The sequence below is a fragment of the Chiloscyllium plagiosum genome, chromosome 5, assembly GCF_004010195.1.
Source record: "Chiloscyllium plagiosum isolate BGI_BamShark_2017 chromosome 5, ASM401019v2, whole genome shotgun sequence".
NCBI lineage: Eukaryota > Metazoa > Chordata > Chondrichthyes > Orectolobiformes > Hemiscylliidae > Chiloscyllium > Chiloscyllium plagiosum.
This window is the reverse complement of record NC_057714.1, coordinates 114,033,871-114,051,432: the sequence shown is the minus strand read 5'-3', so window position 1 is coordinate 114,051,432 and position 17,562 is coordinate 114,033,871. Positions and strand designations below refer to the sequence as shown.

Below are 17,562 nucleotides of genomic sequence, written 5' to 3'. Positions count from 1 at the left end.
ACAGGGCCTTCGGCCCACGATGTTGTGCCGAACATATGTCCTAGCTTAAGCACCCGTCCATGTACCTATCCAATTGCCGCTTAAAGGTCACCAAAGATTCTGACTCTACCACTCCCACAGGCAGCGCATTCCATGCCCCCACCACTCTCTGGGTAAAGAACCCACCCCTGACATCTCCCCTATACCTTCCACCCTTCACCTTAAATTTATGTCCCCTTGTAACACTCTGTTGTACCCGGGGAAAAAATTTCTGACTGTCTACTCTATCAATTCCTCTGATCATCTTATACACCTCTATCAAGTCACCCCTCATCCTTCGCCGTTCCAATGAGAAAAGGCCTAGCAATTTCGAATGTGTACTTTCGAATAAACCTGTTGGGCTGTAACCGGGTGTTGTGAGATTTTTAACTCTGTGGCTTAAATCATACAATTTTCAGTGTACTCCACAACTCCGCCCCCTTTGATTCTTTCTACACAGAATCACGCAAGTTAATAATAATAAATAGGGTGCCTAGAGAGTTAAAGAGCAGTAAAGTACCGAACTTTAAGCTTCAGCTTTTACTGAATACAACAGTTAAGCAACGTCGACAAGAAATACAGAATAAAAATCACGACAATAAGAAGTCATACGATCAACCTGCCCATCGTGAGCGATTATAGCGGTTCTTTGGGCGGCACGGTGGCACAGTGGTTAGCACTGCTGCCTCACAGCGCCGGAGACCTGGGTTCAATTCCCGCCTCAGGCGACTGACTGTGTGGAGTTTGCACATTCCCCATGTCTGTGTGGATTTCCTCCGGGTGCTCCGGTTTCCTCCCAGAGTCCAAAGATGTGCAGGTCAGGTGAATTGGCCATGCTAAATTGCCCGTAGTGTTAGGTAAGGGGTAAATGTATGGGTGGGTGGTGGGTCGGTGTGGACTTGTTGGGCCGAAGGGCCTGTTTCCACACTGTAATGTAATCTAATCAATTTTTAAGCTTCAAGTTCAGTCACTGGTGGCTCGTTAACATCACACATGGACTCGGAATTCCCCAGTTCTCATTTTTGAGACATCAGCTTTCACTTCAGCTCACGGTCACTGCTTTGCAACGTTGCAAGTTGCAGACAGTTTCAGAAGTTCATACCATTATCTGCAAAAACAAAACTTATCCATCCATTCCACTCCAAGCAGAATGAATTAATTAGATGCAGTTTAACGGTTGGAGTGAAACTGCTGGGAATAATTATGTTGACCGTGTGTGTCTCTTCCTCCTGGACAGAAAATGAGTATGTGATAACTAACAAGGGAAAGGCCCCCTCCTTTGTTAGATTGTCATCTCCTTTATAAAACTCCTTGCTATCAGTTTCCTAATTTTGAAAATGCCAATTTTCCTATTTCTTGGATACTTTCACATCAAAGTACACTTACAACGAGCCAATCTTCATCATCCATAATTAAAGATTCACTAATGTCATAGAATCATAGAGATGTACAGCATGGAAACAGACCCTTCAGTCCAACCCGTCCAGGCTGATCAGATATCCCAACCCAATCTAGTCCCACCTCCCAGCACTTGGCCCATATCCCTCTCTGGCAGCTCATTCCATACACGTACCACCCTCTGCGTGAAAAAGTTGCCCTTTAGGTCTCTTTAATATTTTTCCCCTCTCACCCTAATCCTATGCCCCCTAGTTCTGGACTCCCCGACCCCAGGGATGCCTATTTATCCTATCCATGCCCCTCATAATTTTATAAACCTTTATAAGGTCACCCCTCAGCCTCCAATGGTCCAGGGAAATCAGCCCGAGCTTATTCAGCCTCTCCCTATAGCTCAAATCCTCCAACTCTGGCAACATCCAATTCACTCTGGCCAGAAAATGAAATTCCAAACGTGACCATTTCCAAATCCAAGGAGTTTATTTTTTAACCAAGCTTTACGCCCTAATTTTTAAATCAACATTTTGTTGCAGATTGTTGTTTTACACTGCTACATATGTTGCCTTAAAAGGATGCAACCACACATGTTCCACATTGATACAGGCTCACATCACACTACCAAATCACCACGCCTTCCCAAAATACAAACCAAGTTCAAAGCGTTCCTGGATCTCGAAACGCAAACACAAATACTACACAAGACAACACTTAACCACCAATGAACAAAGGTGCATTCAACCCAGACCACAAAGAGTTAACACTTAGTTCAGTGAACGCAGCATCAAAACCTGGTCTCTCTGTCCCTCTCTCTCTGTTTTGTTTTTCTTCATATCCGTACCAGCCACTCCCAGGTCTTCCTTTTCCCCCTATTCTGATTGCAGTCTGCCGCTCACCATCAAAGAGCAGATTATGTCTATCAAAAGGTAAGCAAGTCAGTTCCAAAATTCCAGTGTCCAAAAGACAATATATCCAGGAGTGCCTTCTGCTGTCCTGGGGACATGCCCTCGATGTGTTCCAATTAGGCCCATTCAGTCACAGAGTCCCCGATGGATAAGATTCCTGTCTCAGTGCAGGCTTTGGTCCACCTGCAGCCATCTTCTTAACCGTACAGATCTTCGCCCAATGTCCACCTTGCTCACAGTTGTGACATTTACCCTGGTGTCTAGGTGCTGAAACTCCGTAAGTTGTTACCACAGCCTGCGTGGTTCTAAGTTTAGATTCCATACCCCTTTCCATCCGGTTCAACGATTTCACAATCTAGTCTCCCAATCGGGGACCGTCACCTTTAACGTTTTTGCCAGCTCGCGTTTTGATCCTGCGACAAAGGCCGCTTTCAGGGACGCCAGACAACTGCTGCCAATCTCTGCCACGTCTGTGTCCCCCTGCCAGGCCAGAATGTTCTATCCAGTTGGCCACAAACCTTTCTGCGTTGTCCCATAATTCCTCATTGCTTTTTTGCTGGGATGCTGTGGTTTGACTCCAACCTCTCTTAAGCGGTGGGCCATTAACCTTCAGTCAATCCCTAATAGCTTTCTATTCATCATCAAGGTCTTGACCATTGTCACCTAGTCCCTCTCTAAGTTCCTTCTCCAGTTTCCTGCTTGCATTGCCTCCTACCATGATAGACAACCCTTGTAGTCCATCCACAGGGTGGATATTTTTAACCTTTTGCATGTCTCCAGTTTTTTGGGTGAGGCAGCTCTTTGGAGCATGTTTCTACCTGTTAGGGATTGGGAGGTTTGTGAGTTGCCCATATTTAACGACACCTTTGTCATAGAACATTGAACCTAGAAAAGCACAGTACAGGCCCTTCAGCCCACGATGTTGTGCCAAGCATTTATCTCAATCTAAGATCAACCTAACCTACACACCCCTCAATTTACTGCCGTCCATGTGTTTGTCCAGCAGTCACTTAAATTAAAACCCTACTGTGTGGAAACAGGCCCAACGGCCCAACAAGTACACACCAACTCTTTGAAGAGTAACCCGCCCAGATCCATTCCCCTCTGACTAATAACCTACACTACGGGCAATTTAGCACAGCCAGTTCACCTCATCTGCACATCTTTGGATTGTGGGAGGAAACCCACGCAGACACGGGGGAGAATGTGCAAACTCCACACAGACAGCCACTTGAGGCTGGAATCAAATCCAGGTTCCTGGCGCTGTAAGGCATCAGTGTTAACCACTGAGCCACAGTGAAGGGCTTTTGCCCGAAACATCGATCTTCCTGCTCTTCGGATGCTACCTGACCTGTTGTGCTTTTCCAGCACCACTCTAATCTTGAATCTGATCTCCAGCATCTGCAGAATGATTCACGATGGAGGGCTTTTGCCCGAAATGTCGATTTTGCTACTCCTCGGATGCTGCCTGACCTGCTGTGCTTTTCCAGCACCACCCTGATCTAGATTCTGATCTCCAACATCTGCAGTCCTCGCTTTCGCCCAATGTTGCTGACTCTAATATCATCCTTTATGTTTCCCTCCTTGTGGGCCCTGGTCTGTACCAGGCCGTAAATTAAATGGTTGGTCCTCTTCTTCAGACTCACTAGAGCTGGGACCATATTGTTCACTCCCATTTCCCAGAACCTGCACTTTACCCACGTCTCGGGGTATCCCAGAGTCAGGGGAGTACTCAGATAGGGTGAGGGTGGAGGATTTTTCATGAGTGAAGCTTCTCGCTTCTCAGCCAATTTTTATTTTGTCATTTCCCGAGCAGCTTTCAGTTGTTCCTTTAGATTATTAATTTCACAATCAAGATTAGATTTATCGATGTTTTCTTTTGTCGCTGTTTAATTTGTCACATCGCGCACAGAGACCAGCGAATCTATCTTTTTATTTTTTAGTCGAGTGGTTTCACCCCAAATATGTTTCACATCATCCAGAGAACATTGTCCCGTGGAGGTTCTACACTTCTGATGGACCTCAGTCGAAGTTTTCAAGAGGTCGAATTGTTGTTCAATGTATTCCTTCATGTTTTGGGGAACTTTGTCTTCAATAGTGTCAAGTGGAGTCTGTCCTCCTTTCACTGTCGTAGGTTATTCGGACTTGGACACTGTTTCTGGTTATTTATATGGACTTGGAGCTGATGAGACTTGATGAGCCATAGGCCAGGGGTTCACACTCTTTCTCTGCCAGTTATAGACGTCTGTACATAATATGGGCTCAAGTCGGAGATCGTGGACAGAATACGAATGATGGTAGATGATGTAGGCCTGAGCTTTCACTATCGCCCGAGAACTTTTAGAATCGAGGAGTCCTTACCTCTCCGATAGGGTGTAGGGAGTCTTCAGTGTCCCAACATTCATCGTTGCGATCCTGCCGACTACGCCAAGTTGTCAGGTTCTTAAAAAGGAATGAACAAGTCCGCGAGGGTTTTCAAATAATCGGTTTCATTTCTTTTCAGATGTTGACCAGACAGTTACATGTTGAGTCCTGCACAACAATAGTTTTCCTGTTTTGGATTTTTTTTTAAGCTTATTTATGAGTTAGTTGTTCACCACATCCTAACCACAACATCCAGGCAACAAACCTGTATGTTCCTTTCTGCATCAAGCCAATGTTAACCGCACTTGCAAGTCAATATCTTGCACTAGCATTAGCATTTGCAAATCTAACCCCTGTTATACTGTAGCTTAATCTCACAAGTTTTAATATGCTCCACATCGATATTGGGTTCCGAAGGCTGCAGGGTCCCCGAGGGGAAATTGAGATGCTGTTCTTCCAGCTTGTGCTGATCTTCACTGGAGCACTGCAGCAAGCCTGAGACAGAGACATTGGACAGGGAACACAGTGGGATGTTAAAGCTACCCCACACACCAGGCCTTTTTATCACATTGTCTAACATTACACACTCACAGCACCAGGATCCCAGGTTCGATTCCAGCCTCGGGTGACTGTCTGACCTACTGTGCTTCTCCAGCGCCACACCTCTTGACTCGAGAAATATACTGATGCAGAAATGTTTCCTGAATACACTCTGCCCTTCACATGACTACTAGCCCAGTCTATACTTAGATAGTTGGAATTTCCCATTTAAAACACCTTACAAATTTTAGACCGCTCTGCATTTCCCTTCCAAATGTGCTCCTCTCCGAGCTTCTCGTTAGTTGTTGGCATTAAGTTTACACAAAGCGATGTGCATCCTTTCTTTAATCTGGCCGAATTAATTCTATCCTTAACCCCAGTGGATGCTTTCTCTGTTACTACAGTGCTCTCCTGAATCAATGAAATCTCGATAGGAGGAGACTCTTTGGCCCACCAAGTCCACACTAACCCTCCAAAGAGCATCCTATCCAGGCCCATTCTGTCCCCATTTGCCATGAACAATCAACCTGCATTTTGTTGGACTGTGGGAGGAAACCCACACAGACACGGGGAGAATGGGCAAAATCCCCACAGACAGTCACCCAGTGGTGGAATGAAAACCTGGCGCTGTGAGGCAGCAGTGCTAACCACTGATCCACCGTGCTTTGTAATTTAACTCTCCCTCCTTTCTGAAACACCTTGAATCCAAAAGGTGCGGGAGAAATTCAGCAAATTTGGCAACATCTGTAGAGAGAACTAGAGTTAACGTTTCGAGTCATGTTCTGAAGTACCAATGTTAACTCTGTTTCTCTCTCCACAGATGCTGCCAGACCTGCTGTGTTTCTCCAGCATTTGTCTTTCAGTTTCTAGTTCTTTCCATGCACTTACATACAGAATGACTTACAGGCAAGACAGAATAAGCATAGGTCATAGAGTCATAGAGATGTACAGCACGGAAACAGACCCTTTGATTCAACTCGCCTGTGCCGATCAGATATCCTAAATTAATCTAGTCCCATTTGCTAGCACTTGGCCCATACCCTTCCAAACCCTTCCGATTCATATACTCATCCAGATGCCTTTTAAATGTTGTAATTGTACCAGCCTCCACCACTTCCTCTGGCAGCTCATTCCATACATGTACCACCCTCTGCGTGAAAAAGTTGTCTCTTGAAATCTTTCCCCTCACCCTAAATCTATGCCCTCTTGTTCTGGACTCGCCCACCCCAGGAAAAAGACTTGGTCTATTTACCCTATTCATGCCCCTCATGATGTTACAAACCTCAGCCTCTGACGCTCCAGGGAAAACAGCCCCACCCTATTCAACTTCTCCCTATCACTCAAACCCTCCAACCCTGACAACATCCTTGTAAATCTTTTCTGAATCCTTTTACATTTCACAACATCATTTCTTTTGCAGGGAGACCAGAATTGTATGCAATATTCCAAAAGTGGCCTAACCAACATCCTGTACAGCCACAATGTGACCTCCCAACTCCTGTACTCGATACTCTGGCCAATAAAGGAAAGCATAACAAACACCTTCTTCACTATCCTATCGGCCTGCAACTCCACTGTCAAGGAGCAATGAACCTGCACTCCAAGATCTCTTTGTTCAGCAACACTTCAGAGGACCTTATCATTAAGTGTATAAGTCCTACCTTAATTTGCTTTTCCAAAACGCAGCACCTCACATTTATCGAAATTAAACTCCATCTGCCACTTCTCAGCCCGTTGCCCATCTGATCAAGATCCCGTTGTAATCTGAGGCCAAAGCAACGTGATTCCACAACCAAACACTGTGAATGCTGGTGCAGAATTAAACAGTTCACTCGAGGAGGAGGCTCCGCAAAAGTCCCCATCCTTAGCGATAGGAGAGCCTTACAACTTCAGTCAAATGTTAAGGCTGAAGCTCTCCCAGCAATCTTCAGCCAGAAGTGCTGAGGGGATGGTCCATCTCGGTCTCCTCCAGTGGTCCCCAGCATCACAGATCCCAGTCTTCAGCCAATTTGATTCACCCCACGAGATATCAAGGAACGGTTGGAGACATTAGATACTGCAAAGGCTATGGGCCCTGACAATATTCCAGCAATGGTACTGAAGACTTGTGATCCGGAACTTGCCGCTCCCCTAACCAAGCTGTTCCAGTACAGTTACAACACTGGCACCTACCCCACAGTGTGGAACATCACCCAGATATGTTCTGTACACAGAAAGCAGAACAATTCAACCCAGCCAATTACCGCCCCATCACATGAATCAGGTTTGATTCTCGCCTCGGGTGACTGTCTGTTTGGAGTTTGGACATTCTCCCCGTGTCTGCGTGGGTTTCCTCCGGGTGCTCCGGTTTCCTCCCACAGTCCAAAGATGTGCAGGTTAGGGTGAATTGGCCGTGCCTAACTGGCCATAGTGTTCAGGGATGTGTAGGTGAGGTGAATTAGCCATGGGAGGGTGCAGGGTTACAGGGATCGAGTGCGGGGGCGGGGGTGAGTCTGGATGAGATCCTCTTCAGAGGGTAGGTGTTGTGGACTTGATGGGCTGAATAGCTTGCTTCCACACTGTAGAGGTCTCTATGATTCTAACCCATCATCACCCTGTTGTCATATGTTATAACCTTTCACTTTAAATTGGTATTCTTATGAATAGTCCCGATCAGTGCAAGGCAAAAAGGTTTCAAACAAAAAGTGTCTTTATCAGCAGTTCTGTACTAAATGGCTTTTTAAAAAGAAGCTCAGTGGTTAGCACTGCTGCCTCACAGCGCCAGGGACCACGTTCGTTTCCACCATTAGGCGATTGTCAGCGTGGAGTTTGCACATTCTCCCCGTGTCTGTGCGGGTTTCCTCCGGGTGCTCCGGTTTCCTCCCACAGTCCAAAGACATGCAGGTTAGGTGAATTGGCCATGCTAAATTGCTCACAGTGTTAGGTGCATTAGTCAGAGGGAAATGGGTCTGGGTGGGTAACTCTTCGGAGGGCCGGTGTGGACTTGTTGGGCCGAAGGGCCTGTTCCCACACTGTAGGGAACCTAATCGAATCTAATCTAAAACTCCAGAAATGACTAATTTCGAGATCCTCCTTATTCAAGTAATCCCTTCCTGAGCCCTCTCTTTCACTAATTATCTGGTCGAAAGAACCGCAACTTGAAGTGCTTCAGTCATTCAGTGTCACTGGAGTCCTTCAGCTCTGGCAGTTCTCCAGGCCCTTGACAACTTCCTAAAGGGTGGGGTCCAGAAAGAGACATAGCATTCCAGTTGAAGATTAACCAGGTTGTAAATCTTGAGCAGAACTTCCTTGTCTCAATACGCTGCTACTCTATTTATAAATCCTGAGGAGTTTTCTCAACTTGGTTGTCACTTGCAAACATTTCTCTTGCAAACAGCTGTGGCTGACCATGCCCCTGTTGTAAAAACGGCACTGTCTCATTTTGAACCCCTTTCCTCTTGTCTCCCTCGAAAATGAGTCACTATTTAGTTTTGCTGAAGGATATCTGGTTATGGAGAGTTTTAATGAGGGTGATTTTGAGCAGGACTGTTGGCATGAAGCCACTGTAATCATATGGACATTCTCCAAGTTACCGTGAGGACACGCGGGAGCAATACTTTCATGCAAAGCAGCTTACTACTTGATCTATTGGAAATAATGGAGGCACGGGGAGGCAGAGTTGACCACATCTTTGGAAAGGGCAGTGGGTCAATCTTTGATAAAGGGCGGCGGATTGGGAGCAAATGGGGAGTCTTTCGAAAACCCAGCACAGACTCTGCTGGCAGAATGGCCTGCTTCCTGTGCTGGGGAATGCAATAGTCGCACTGTTTTATGGTTCTCTTCAATCTATTTGTGGCGCATGGGATTTCAAGACTGGCGGGGCACTTTCTTAAGGTGAGAGGAGAGAGATTTAAAAAGGATACAAGAGGAGCAACTTCTTTCACACAGGGAGTGGTTCACATGTGTGGACTGAATCTGCTGAGGAAGTGGTGGATGCAGGTATAGTTATAATGTTTAAAAGACACTTGGATAGGTTTATGAATAGGAAGGGGTTGGAGGGATATGGGCCAGGAACAGGCAAACTAGTTCAGTTTGGGATTATGGTTGGCATGGACTGGTTCAACGAAAGGGTCTGTCTCTGTGCTGGATGACTCTATGTGGATGTTGCCGGCTGGTCCCAGGATTTATTGTCCAACCCTTTGGGCTCTTGAGTAGGTGGGGAGGGTGAGCTGACTTCTTGAACTGCTGCATGTAGGTGACCCACAATGCCCTTAGGGAGGGACTTCCAGGATTTTGACCCAGCAACACTGAAGGAACGCCAATACATTTCCAAATCAGGATGGTGAATGTCTTGGAGGGATCTTCCAGGGGGTGGTGCTCCCACATATCTGCTGCCCTTGTCCTTCTAGTTGGAAATGGTCATGGGTTTGGAAGGATCTTTGGCGAATTTCTGCAGTGCGTCTTGTGGATGGTACTCACTGGTTTGTAACTGCAGAAAGCAGATCCTAATTATATTTTTCAGTGAATAGTCATCATGTGCAGCAAGCAACTTGGATTCTATCCCCCGGACATTAATCAGGTTGCAGATTGCAGTCTGACTGAGTGTATAGAACCTCCCCCCCACCCCACCCTCCATCTCTCAGCCAGCACCTTTGGGTTGAAGTCCCACTCTCAGGTTTTCGGACTATGGAAGTTTAAATAAGTTGACAATCGGCCAGCTCATCCTTGCTATTTCCCAAAGAGCGAGGAAAGTGTGCATGTGAAGAAGATACAAAACAAACAGAAATGTCTGTTAGAATTAATCAGTAAGCTTATATGAAAAGGCATCAACCTTACTGGGCGACATGGTGGCTCAGTGGTTAGCACTGCTGCCTCACAGCGCCAGTGACCAGGGTTGAATCCCAGCCTTGGGTGGCTGTCTGTGTGGAGTTTGCACATTCTCCCAGTGCCTGTGTGGGTTTCCTCCCACTGTCCAATGATGTGCAGGTTAGAGTGGATGGGCCATGTCAAATTGCTCATAGAGTTCAGGGATGTGTAGGTTAGATGCATGTGTAGGTTAGTCAGGGGTAAATGTACAGTAATAGGGTAGGGGAACGGGTCTGGGTGGGTTACACGTCAAAGGGTCGGTATGGGCTTGTTGGGCCGAAGGGCCTGTTTCCACACTAGGGATTCTATTCAATGATTCATTGTGTAGAAGGTTCTTGGGTCTGTGCCCAGTCTGATCCCAGATTAAAGGGAAATGGGTCTGTGACTCTAATTGCATAGAATGCCCAGAACAGGAAGAGCCTGAGTGGTTAGCACTGCAACCTCACAGCACCAGGGACCCAGGTTCGATTCCAGCCTCGGGTGACTGTGTGGAGTTTGCACATTCTCCCCGTGTCTGCGTGGGTTTCCTCCGGGTGCTCCGGTTTCCTCCCTCAGTACAAAGATGAGCAGGTCAGGTGAATTGGTCATGGGCAAAATATCCCGTAGTGTCTTGGAATGTGCAGGCTTGGTGGATTAGCCATGGGAAATTTAGGGCTACAGCAGTAGGGTAGGGAGTGTGGGTCTGAGGGTTAGTGTAGGCTGACAACCTGTTCCCGTACTGTCGGGATTCTATGGTCTGAATAAAATTTGCCAGGGCTCGCACATTTTTATTTCATAGAAGCAGCAAGAAATATCATTGCTGATGCTCTGGTGCAGTGCTGAGATCAAAATTATCCCTCGCAGGGAAATTTAAAAGATTCAAATATAGAAGGTATATTATCCCAGAGTAACAGTGGAGAGAGAGAAAGACAGAGATAATGTCCTGTATGAGTCTCCTTTGAATAAGGGTCACATTCCTGAAGAAGGGCCTGTGCCCGAAACGTCGAATCTCCTGTTCCCTGGATGCTGCCTGACCTGCTGTGCTGTCCCAGCAATAAAGTTTCAACTTTGATCTCCAGCATCTGCAGACCTCACTTTCTCCTCACACCGGATTCAGAACATTAACTCTGTTTCTATCTTCATCAGACCTGCTGAATTTCTCCAGCTTTTTCAATGCTTTTGTTTCAGATTTCCAGCATCCGCAGTCTCTCACTTTTATGTATGACGTTATGCTGGCGCCCTTTGTGATACTGATAGTTACCTCCGCGCGGTTTGTGGGATCTTGCTGTGCATAGGTGCTGCTTCTGCCTGTACAACGGTAACTACATTCCAGTCCGTCAAAATAAAGTTAATGAGAGTTGAAGAGTGGAAGTTACGGTTAACAGCAGTCCCTGGGTAAATGCAAGTTAATTCTGCCTTTTAAATAAATAAATGCAATTAATAAATGGATGAAAAAATGTTGACTGGTAAGTCACTTTGGAAGGAAATGTCTGCAATTTCTAACCACCATGTTTGAGCTGTCTCCATGCAAATCAAACATTTGTAGCTTTACACTTTTTCATGGGGTGATGCAGTGGCTCAGTGGTTAGCACTGCTGCCACACAGCGCCAGGGACCTAGGTTCCATTCCAGCCTCTGACGACTGTCTGTGTGGTGTTTGCACGTTGTCCCTATGGGGTTTACTCTGGGTGCTTTGGTTTCCAGACAACCTCCACATTACATTCAGACAAGATGCAAGGCACAGAAATCATGAGGCAATCCGTAACCCTCTATTCATGTATCTGTCAAGGTGGTTCTTAAGAGTTGCTATTATCTGCGTACACTACCACCTCTTGCAGAGCATTCCAGGCACTGACCACCCTCTGTGTAAAAAAAACTTATCTCCTTTAAACTTACCCCTTTTTATCTTAAACCCATATCCTCTAGTTAATGACATTCCTATTCAAGAGTTGCTATTATCTGCGTACACTACCACCTCTTGCAGAGCATTCCAGGCACTCTGTGTAAAAAAAACTTATCTCCTTTAAACTTACCCCTTTTTATCTTAAACCCATATCCTCTAGTTAATGACATTCCTATTCTGGGAAAAAAACTCCGACTATCCATTCTATCCGTGCGTCTCATTATTTTGTACACTTCGATCAGGTCACCCCCTCATCCTCTGATGTTCAAGTGAAAGCAAACCAAGTACGTCCAATCTCTCCTCATGGCTAATACCTTCCAAACCAGGCAACATCCTGCTAAATCATTTCAGTTCCCTCTCCAAAGCCTCTGCATCCCTCTGGTAGGATGGCAACTAGAACTATACACCATATTCCAACTGTGGCCTCAATACAATTCTACACGGTTGCAACATGACTTGCCAATTTTTATACTCTATGCCCTGAGTCACGAAGTTGGTTACGGCAATTGTAGATTGGGAGGCAGGAAGTTAGAATTTGGTGGTTGTAAAACTGTAATATTGTAGAGTGTTGGGAATGGGTGGGGGGTGGTAGTGGTGGTGGAGCATTGTATGGTCCCTTTAAAAGATTGTGTGCTTTTTCTGCATTTAGAGATTTAAAATGGATGTTTCTGAGCAGCAGCTTAGAAGTTTGCAAGTACACAGAGTGCCCGAACTGAAACATTTATATCAACAGCAGCAGTTTTTTGTTTAACAACAGGCTTTTGAATTTAGCCAGTCAATATGAACCTGGTACTTAGATACCAAAAACCTATTAAATTTAAATCTGGTGGTTTTGGCAACATATTATATGAAATATTGATATGTCATCAAGAATATAAAAGAAGGGGGCAGGCAGACAAAGACCCCAGAGCTAGCTGCCGTCTGCCAGAGCTAACAGCCCTCACAATCACTGGCTCTCACAATCTCCTCTAATTGTTAGAGAAAGCACCATTCAAATAGCAACAGTACCATCGATGGCAAAGACATTCCTGACAGAAGAATCGACGGAGAAGCCACAGAACATTCTGGAAGACACGTAACCTGGCTTTAATTTTGAGACAGTAAACGTTATTTTCTCTACATATGAATGGGATTTGTATTTATTGAAACAGCAGATGATTAGAATCTTGCTTTATTCGTGGATAGTCACAAGTTAGAAGGGATTTATTCGGTGTGTTATTAGTTTTGTCAATTGGTTTACTGTTAGAGTTAGATAAATACATTGTTACTTGTTGATTTTAAAGTGAGTGTCATTTATCTAACCACTAGAAGTTGCTGAAAAGCAGGTCACAACACTTTGCACACTCCTTATCCAGGTTATAGGACGAGGTGCTCCTCTTTGGATCTTTCAGTTTGAGTTCTCGGGGGGTGGGGGGAGACACCCCCCCCGCTTTCAAACGCCTGACTGATTAAACCAAGCATGAAAAGTAGCGAAGGGAATGTACCAACCTCCCCTGGAACAGTCGTAATCCTGCAGATTAGATTAGATTACTTACAGCATGGAAACAGGCCCTTCGGCCCAACAAGTCCACACCGACCCGCCGAAGCGCAACCTACCCAGACCCATTCCCCTACATTTACCCCTTCACCTAACACTATGGGCAATTTAGCATGGCCAATTCACCTCACCTGCACATCTTTGGACTGTGGGATGTGAGGCAGCAGTGCTAACCACTGTGCCACCGGGCCGCCCAGATATAAGCAAACTCTGTGAAACCTGCACTTTGGATTTGCACAAGAGAATACGTCAGTTCCTAAGGATTAAATCTAACGCTGATTGAACTTTCCAGTAAATTGCAGTGCTTTATAACAAGCGTTTTGGACAGTCTCTCCAAACCACTACAAGATTATGATTTATCATTTTGTTCATAGCTGCACAAGATTGCAGGTTTCAGGGAACTCTGTGCAGATGATGCCAGACCGCAGTGAGTCATACAGCACAGAAGCAGACTCCTCAGTCCAGCCAGTCCATGCTGACCGAGTTCCCCAAACTAAACTGGTCCCACCTGCCTATGCTTCGCCTGTATCCCTCTAAACCTTTCCTATTCACGTACCTGTCAGAATGTATTTTCAATGCTGTAACTGTACCTGCATCTACTACTCCCTCAGGCAGTTCATTTCATATACAAACCCCCCTCTATGTGAAAAAGTTGCCTTTTGGGGTCCTTTTAATTCTTTCTCCTCTCACCTTAAAATAATGCCCTCTAGTTTTGAACGCTGGGAAAAAGACATTTATTATTCACCTTATTTCTGCCCCTCATCCTCCAGTCCCGGTAACAGCCTGCTAAATCTTTTCTGCACTCGTTGCAATTTAATAGTAACCTTCCTATAGCATGGTGACCAGAACTGGATACAGCATTCCAACTAGAGGGGCTTCCTGATGAAGGGCATTTGCACGAAACGTCGATTCTCCTGCTCCTCGGATGCTGCCTGACCTGCTGTGCTTTTCCAGCACCACACTATTGACGGTATTCCAACACTGAGTTTATCCAGCACTTTTAAGACAGTAGTTTATGGCTTGTTGTTATATGATGAAACTAACAGAACATTTTGGATATGTTTGCTGAGCAACTCACCTAATCCAAGCTGAACAGAGAGAATTAGCTCCGCTACGCTTGAGATAACAGCAGCTTGAGTAACTCAGCTGAATTTTTGGATGAGGGTATTGATGAAAGAGGGAAAGGTGTTGCTTATCCATTAGAACCACAGATGTAAGGCTCCCCAGAAAAGATTGTTGGAAAAAAAAATGAATGAGCATAGAATTAGAGATAGCCCAGGGACGAACACGAGGAATTGTTGATTGTGACAGAGAGGGAGTCTTGGATTGACCGCATGTGGTATGTGTCACTCCCTGGGGATCTGAACTAGGGGTCCCGAAACTCCAAAACATTTACTAATGGCTTGGACAAATGTGGAGAGAGCTGCTTTCTCCAAAGACGCTGATGCGAGTATTTAGGATGTTGCCAGGGCTGGGGAATTGTAGCCACAAGGAGGGGATGGAGAGGCTGGGGTTGTTTTCCTTGCAACAGGCTTGGCTGAGGTGGGGGGGAGGAGGAGATATGATTGAGGTATACAAAATTGTGAGGGGTACAGATAGAGTAGACAGGAGGAAGCCGTTTCTCTTGGCAGAGACTTTATAACCCAGGGGTCATGGCTTCGAGCTCAGTGGCAGAGGGATTAGAGGGGATGTGCAGAGAACGTGGTGGGGGTCTGGAATTCGCTGCCTGAGTTGGGGGTGGAGGCAGAAAGCCTAAACTCTTTTAGCAAAGTATTGCAGCTGCACTTTAAGGACTGTAAGCTGCAGGACTACAGGGATGTATGCAGCAAGATGGGGTTAAAAAGGGGAGGCTGGGTATCTTTGGATCGGCATGGACCAGACGGGCAGAACGATCCCCTTCTGTGCTCTATCACCTCTCTGGTTCTAAAAGGGACAGTACATTGTGAGATGAGAGCAGAACCTCAGGCAGAGACCTTGACAGATTGACTGAGTGGGCAAATTGTATCAGGTGGGTTTCAATATGGCCATCTATTCTGGACCCACGACTGATAAATCGGAGTATTGGCGAGGCATGGAGACGGAATGGAAACGTGGAGGACTGCAAGATACAAGTGCAGAATCAATTTAAAAACAACAGACTGGTGGTTTGCAGTTCACTCAGAGAGTCTAGGTGTCAGAGACCATATACGCAATAGAGCCGGGTTCACTCAGTTGATGCTGGGCAGGGGGTTAGGACAAGAGGTTGAGTAGGTCAGGCCAGTGGTGACATTGCTCAAGCAGACAAGACTGTGACAGGGCGGGTGCAGAGAGATTGTCGCCCTGTGTGGGAGAGACTCGGACCACAGTCACTGAGCCATGCAGCACAGAAACAGACCCTTTGGTCCAACACATCCATGCTGACCAGGCTTCCTAACCTGAACTCGTCCCATTTGCCAGCAATTGGCTCATATCCCTCCAAACCCTTCCCAGTCATGGACCTGTCCAAACGTCTTTGAAATGTGTACCAGCCTCCAACACTTCCTCTGGCAGCTCATTCCATCCTCTGTGTGAATAAGTTACCCCTCTAGTCCCTTTTATATATTTCCCCGATGCCTCAGCTAAAAATGTAATTGTACAGACCTGTAAATAGGAATGATTACTGTGTTTTCGGTATGCAAACAAACAGAATGTTTACATATGTATGGCATGTCCAGTTGTACAGATCATCAAAGTATTTTATGAATAAAGTATATTTTTGAAATAAAAAAAAAATTTCCTCTCCCAAACATGTCCTCTAGTTCTGGACTCCCTGACCCCAGGGAAAAGACTTTGTCTATTTATCCTATCCATGCCCCTCATGATTTTATAAACCTCTATAAGGTCACCCCTCAGCCTCCGACGCTCCAGGGAAAACAGCCCCAGCCTGTTCAGCCTCTCCCTGTAGCTCAGATCCTTCAACCCTGGCAACATCTTGTAAATCTTTTCTGAACCCTTTCAATTTTCACAGCATCTTTCCGATAGCAGGGAGACCCTACGACGCACCAAAAGCCCCTATAAGCTGATCACTCGACATGGAGAGCAGCCTTCCTAAACCTGTCTGGTCGGGTACAGACGAGGTGGAAGTGTTTCTAACGTTAGTGGGATTCAGAGTGGACCGAGAGAAACGCACGCCTCTGCCACAGGGATTTATAACCCTCGATGTTGGAATCGAGAGGCGAGGCGGTTCAGGGGAGAAATGGGGACTTATTCACCTCAGATCACCTTCACAAAAAGTGCAGCTTTCAGCCCTGGTTCTGACAGGGGATGGAGGTCAGACGTAGTTCAGGTTGGGCTGGTAATTCAAAATAGAGCAACAACTGAGCACACACTGCTCTGAGTCCCTCTTCCAAAAGCATCTGGTTTGCTGACCCCCTCAGTTCCAAGAATCTGTAAACTTCAGCTCTATCTTTTTGAAGTCCTGACTCCCCTTGGCTCAAAGCACACTCAGCTGGAGAGTACACTTCACATAAAGACAGATGGAGATTCGAGTGTCCACAGTCCCAACTCCAGATGCAGTCAGACAGTGCATTAACCCCGTTTACAGTGTGCATAGAATGTTCAATCTGTCTGCAGAGTTCTGGAAGATCAGACTTACCAGTGGGGACAAGAGTAGACACAAGGCGAGCTGGAGAAAGGGTCGGTCCATTTCAGAGAGTCTGGCAGCTCCAGTGGACAGGCGGAAAATCCGGCGTTAATTGTTTGCACACTCTGCTCCAGAGCGCAGAGCGCGGCGTGTGTGTGTGTATCTGCTTCGCCTGACAGCTACTTCTGTAGTGGGAAGGCTGCTCAGGGAACCCGACCCGAAATTGGATCGGTTAGAACTGAAAGGGGAGGGAGTAGGGCGGAGAGTGTGTGTGTGTGTGTGTGAGAGAGAGACAGAGAGAGTGTGTGTGAGAGAGAGACAGAGCGAGCATGTGTGTGTGAGAGAGAGACAGAGAGCGTGAGTGACAGAGAGTGTGTGTGTGTGAAAGAGAGAGAGACAGAGAGTGTGTGTGTGTGAGAGAGAGACAGCAATGTGTGTGTGAGAGAGAGAGACAGAGAGAGTGTGTGTGAGAGAGAGAG

At 46.2% G+C, this 17,562-nt stretch overlaps 1 protein-coding gene across 2 annotated transcripts in view; it reads right to left on the bottom strand.

The window, feature by feature from the left end:
• Positions 1–17,367, bottom strand: part of LOC122550160 (vasoactive intestinal polypeptide receptor 1-like) — a 94,125-nt gene extending 76,758 nt beyond the window's left edge. For both annotated transcript variants that reach the window (XM_043690843.1, XM_043690844.1), the window contains exon 1: positions 17,096–17,367. In XM_043690843.1, coding sequence (XP_043546778.1) covers positions 17,096–17,146 — 51 coding nt within the window. In that variant the 5' untranslated portion in view covers positions 17,147–17,367. The remainder of the gene's footprint in view (positions 1–17,095) is intronic.
• Between the last annotated feature and the right edge of the window lie 195 nt (positions 17,368–17,562).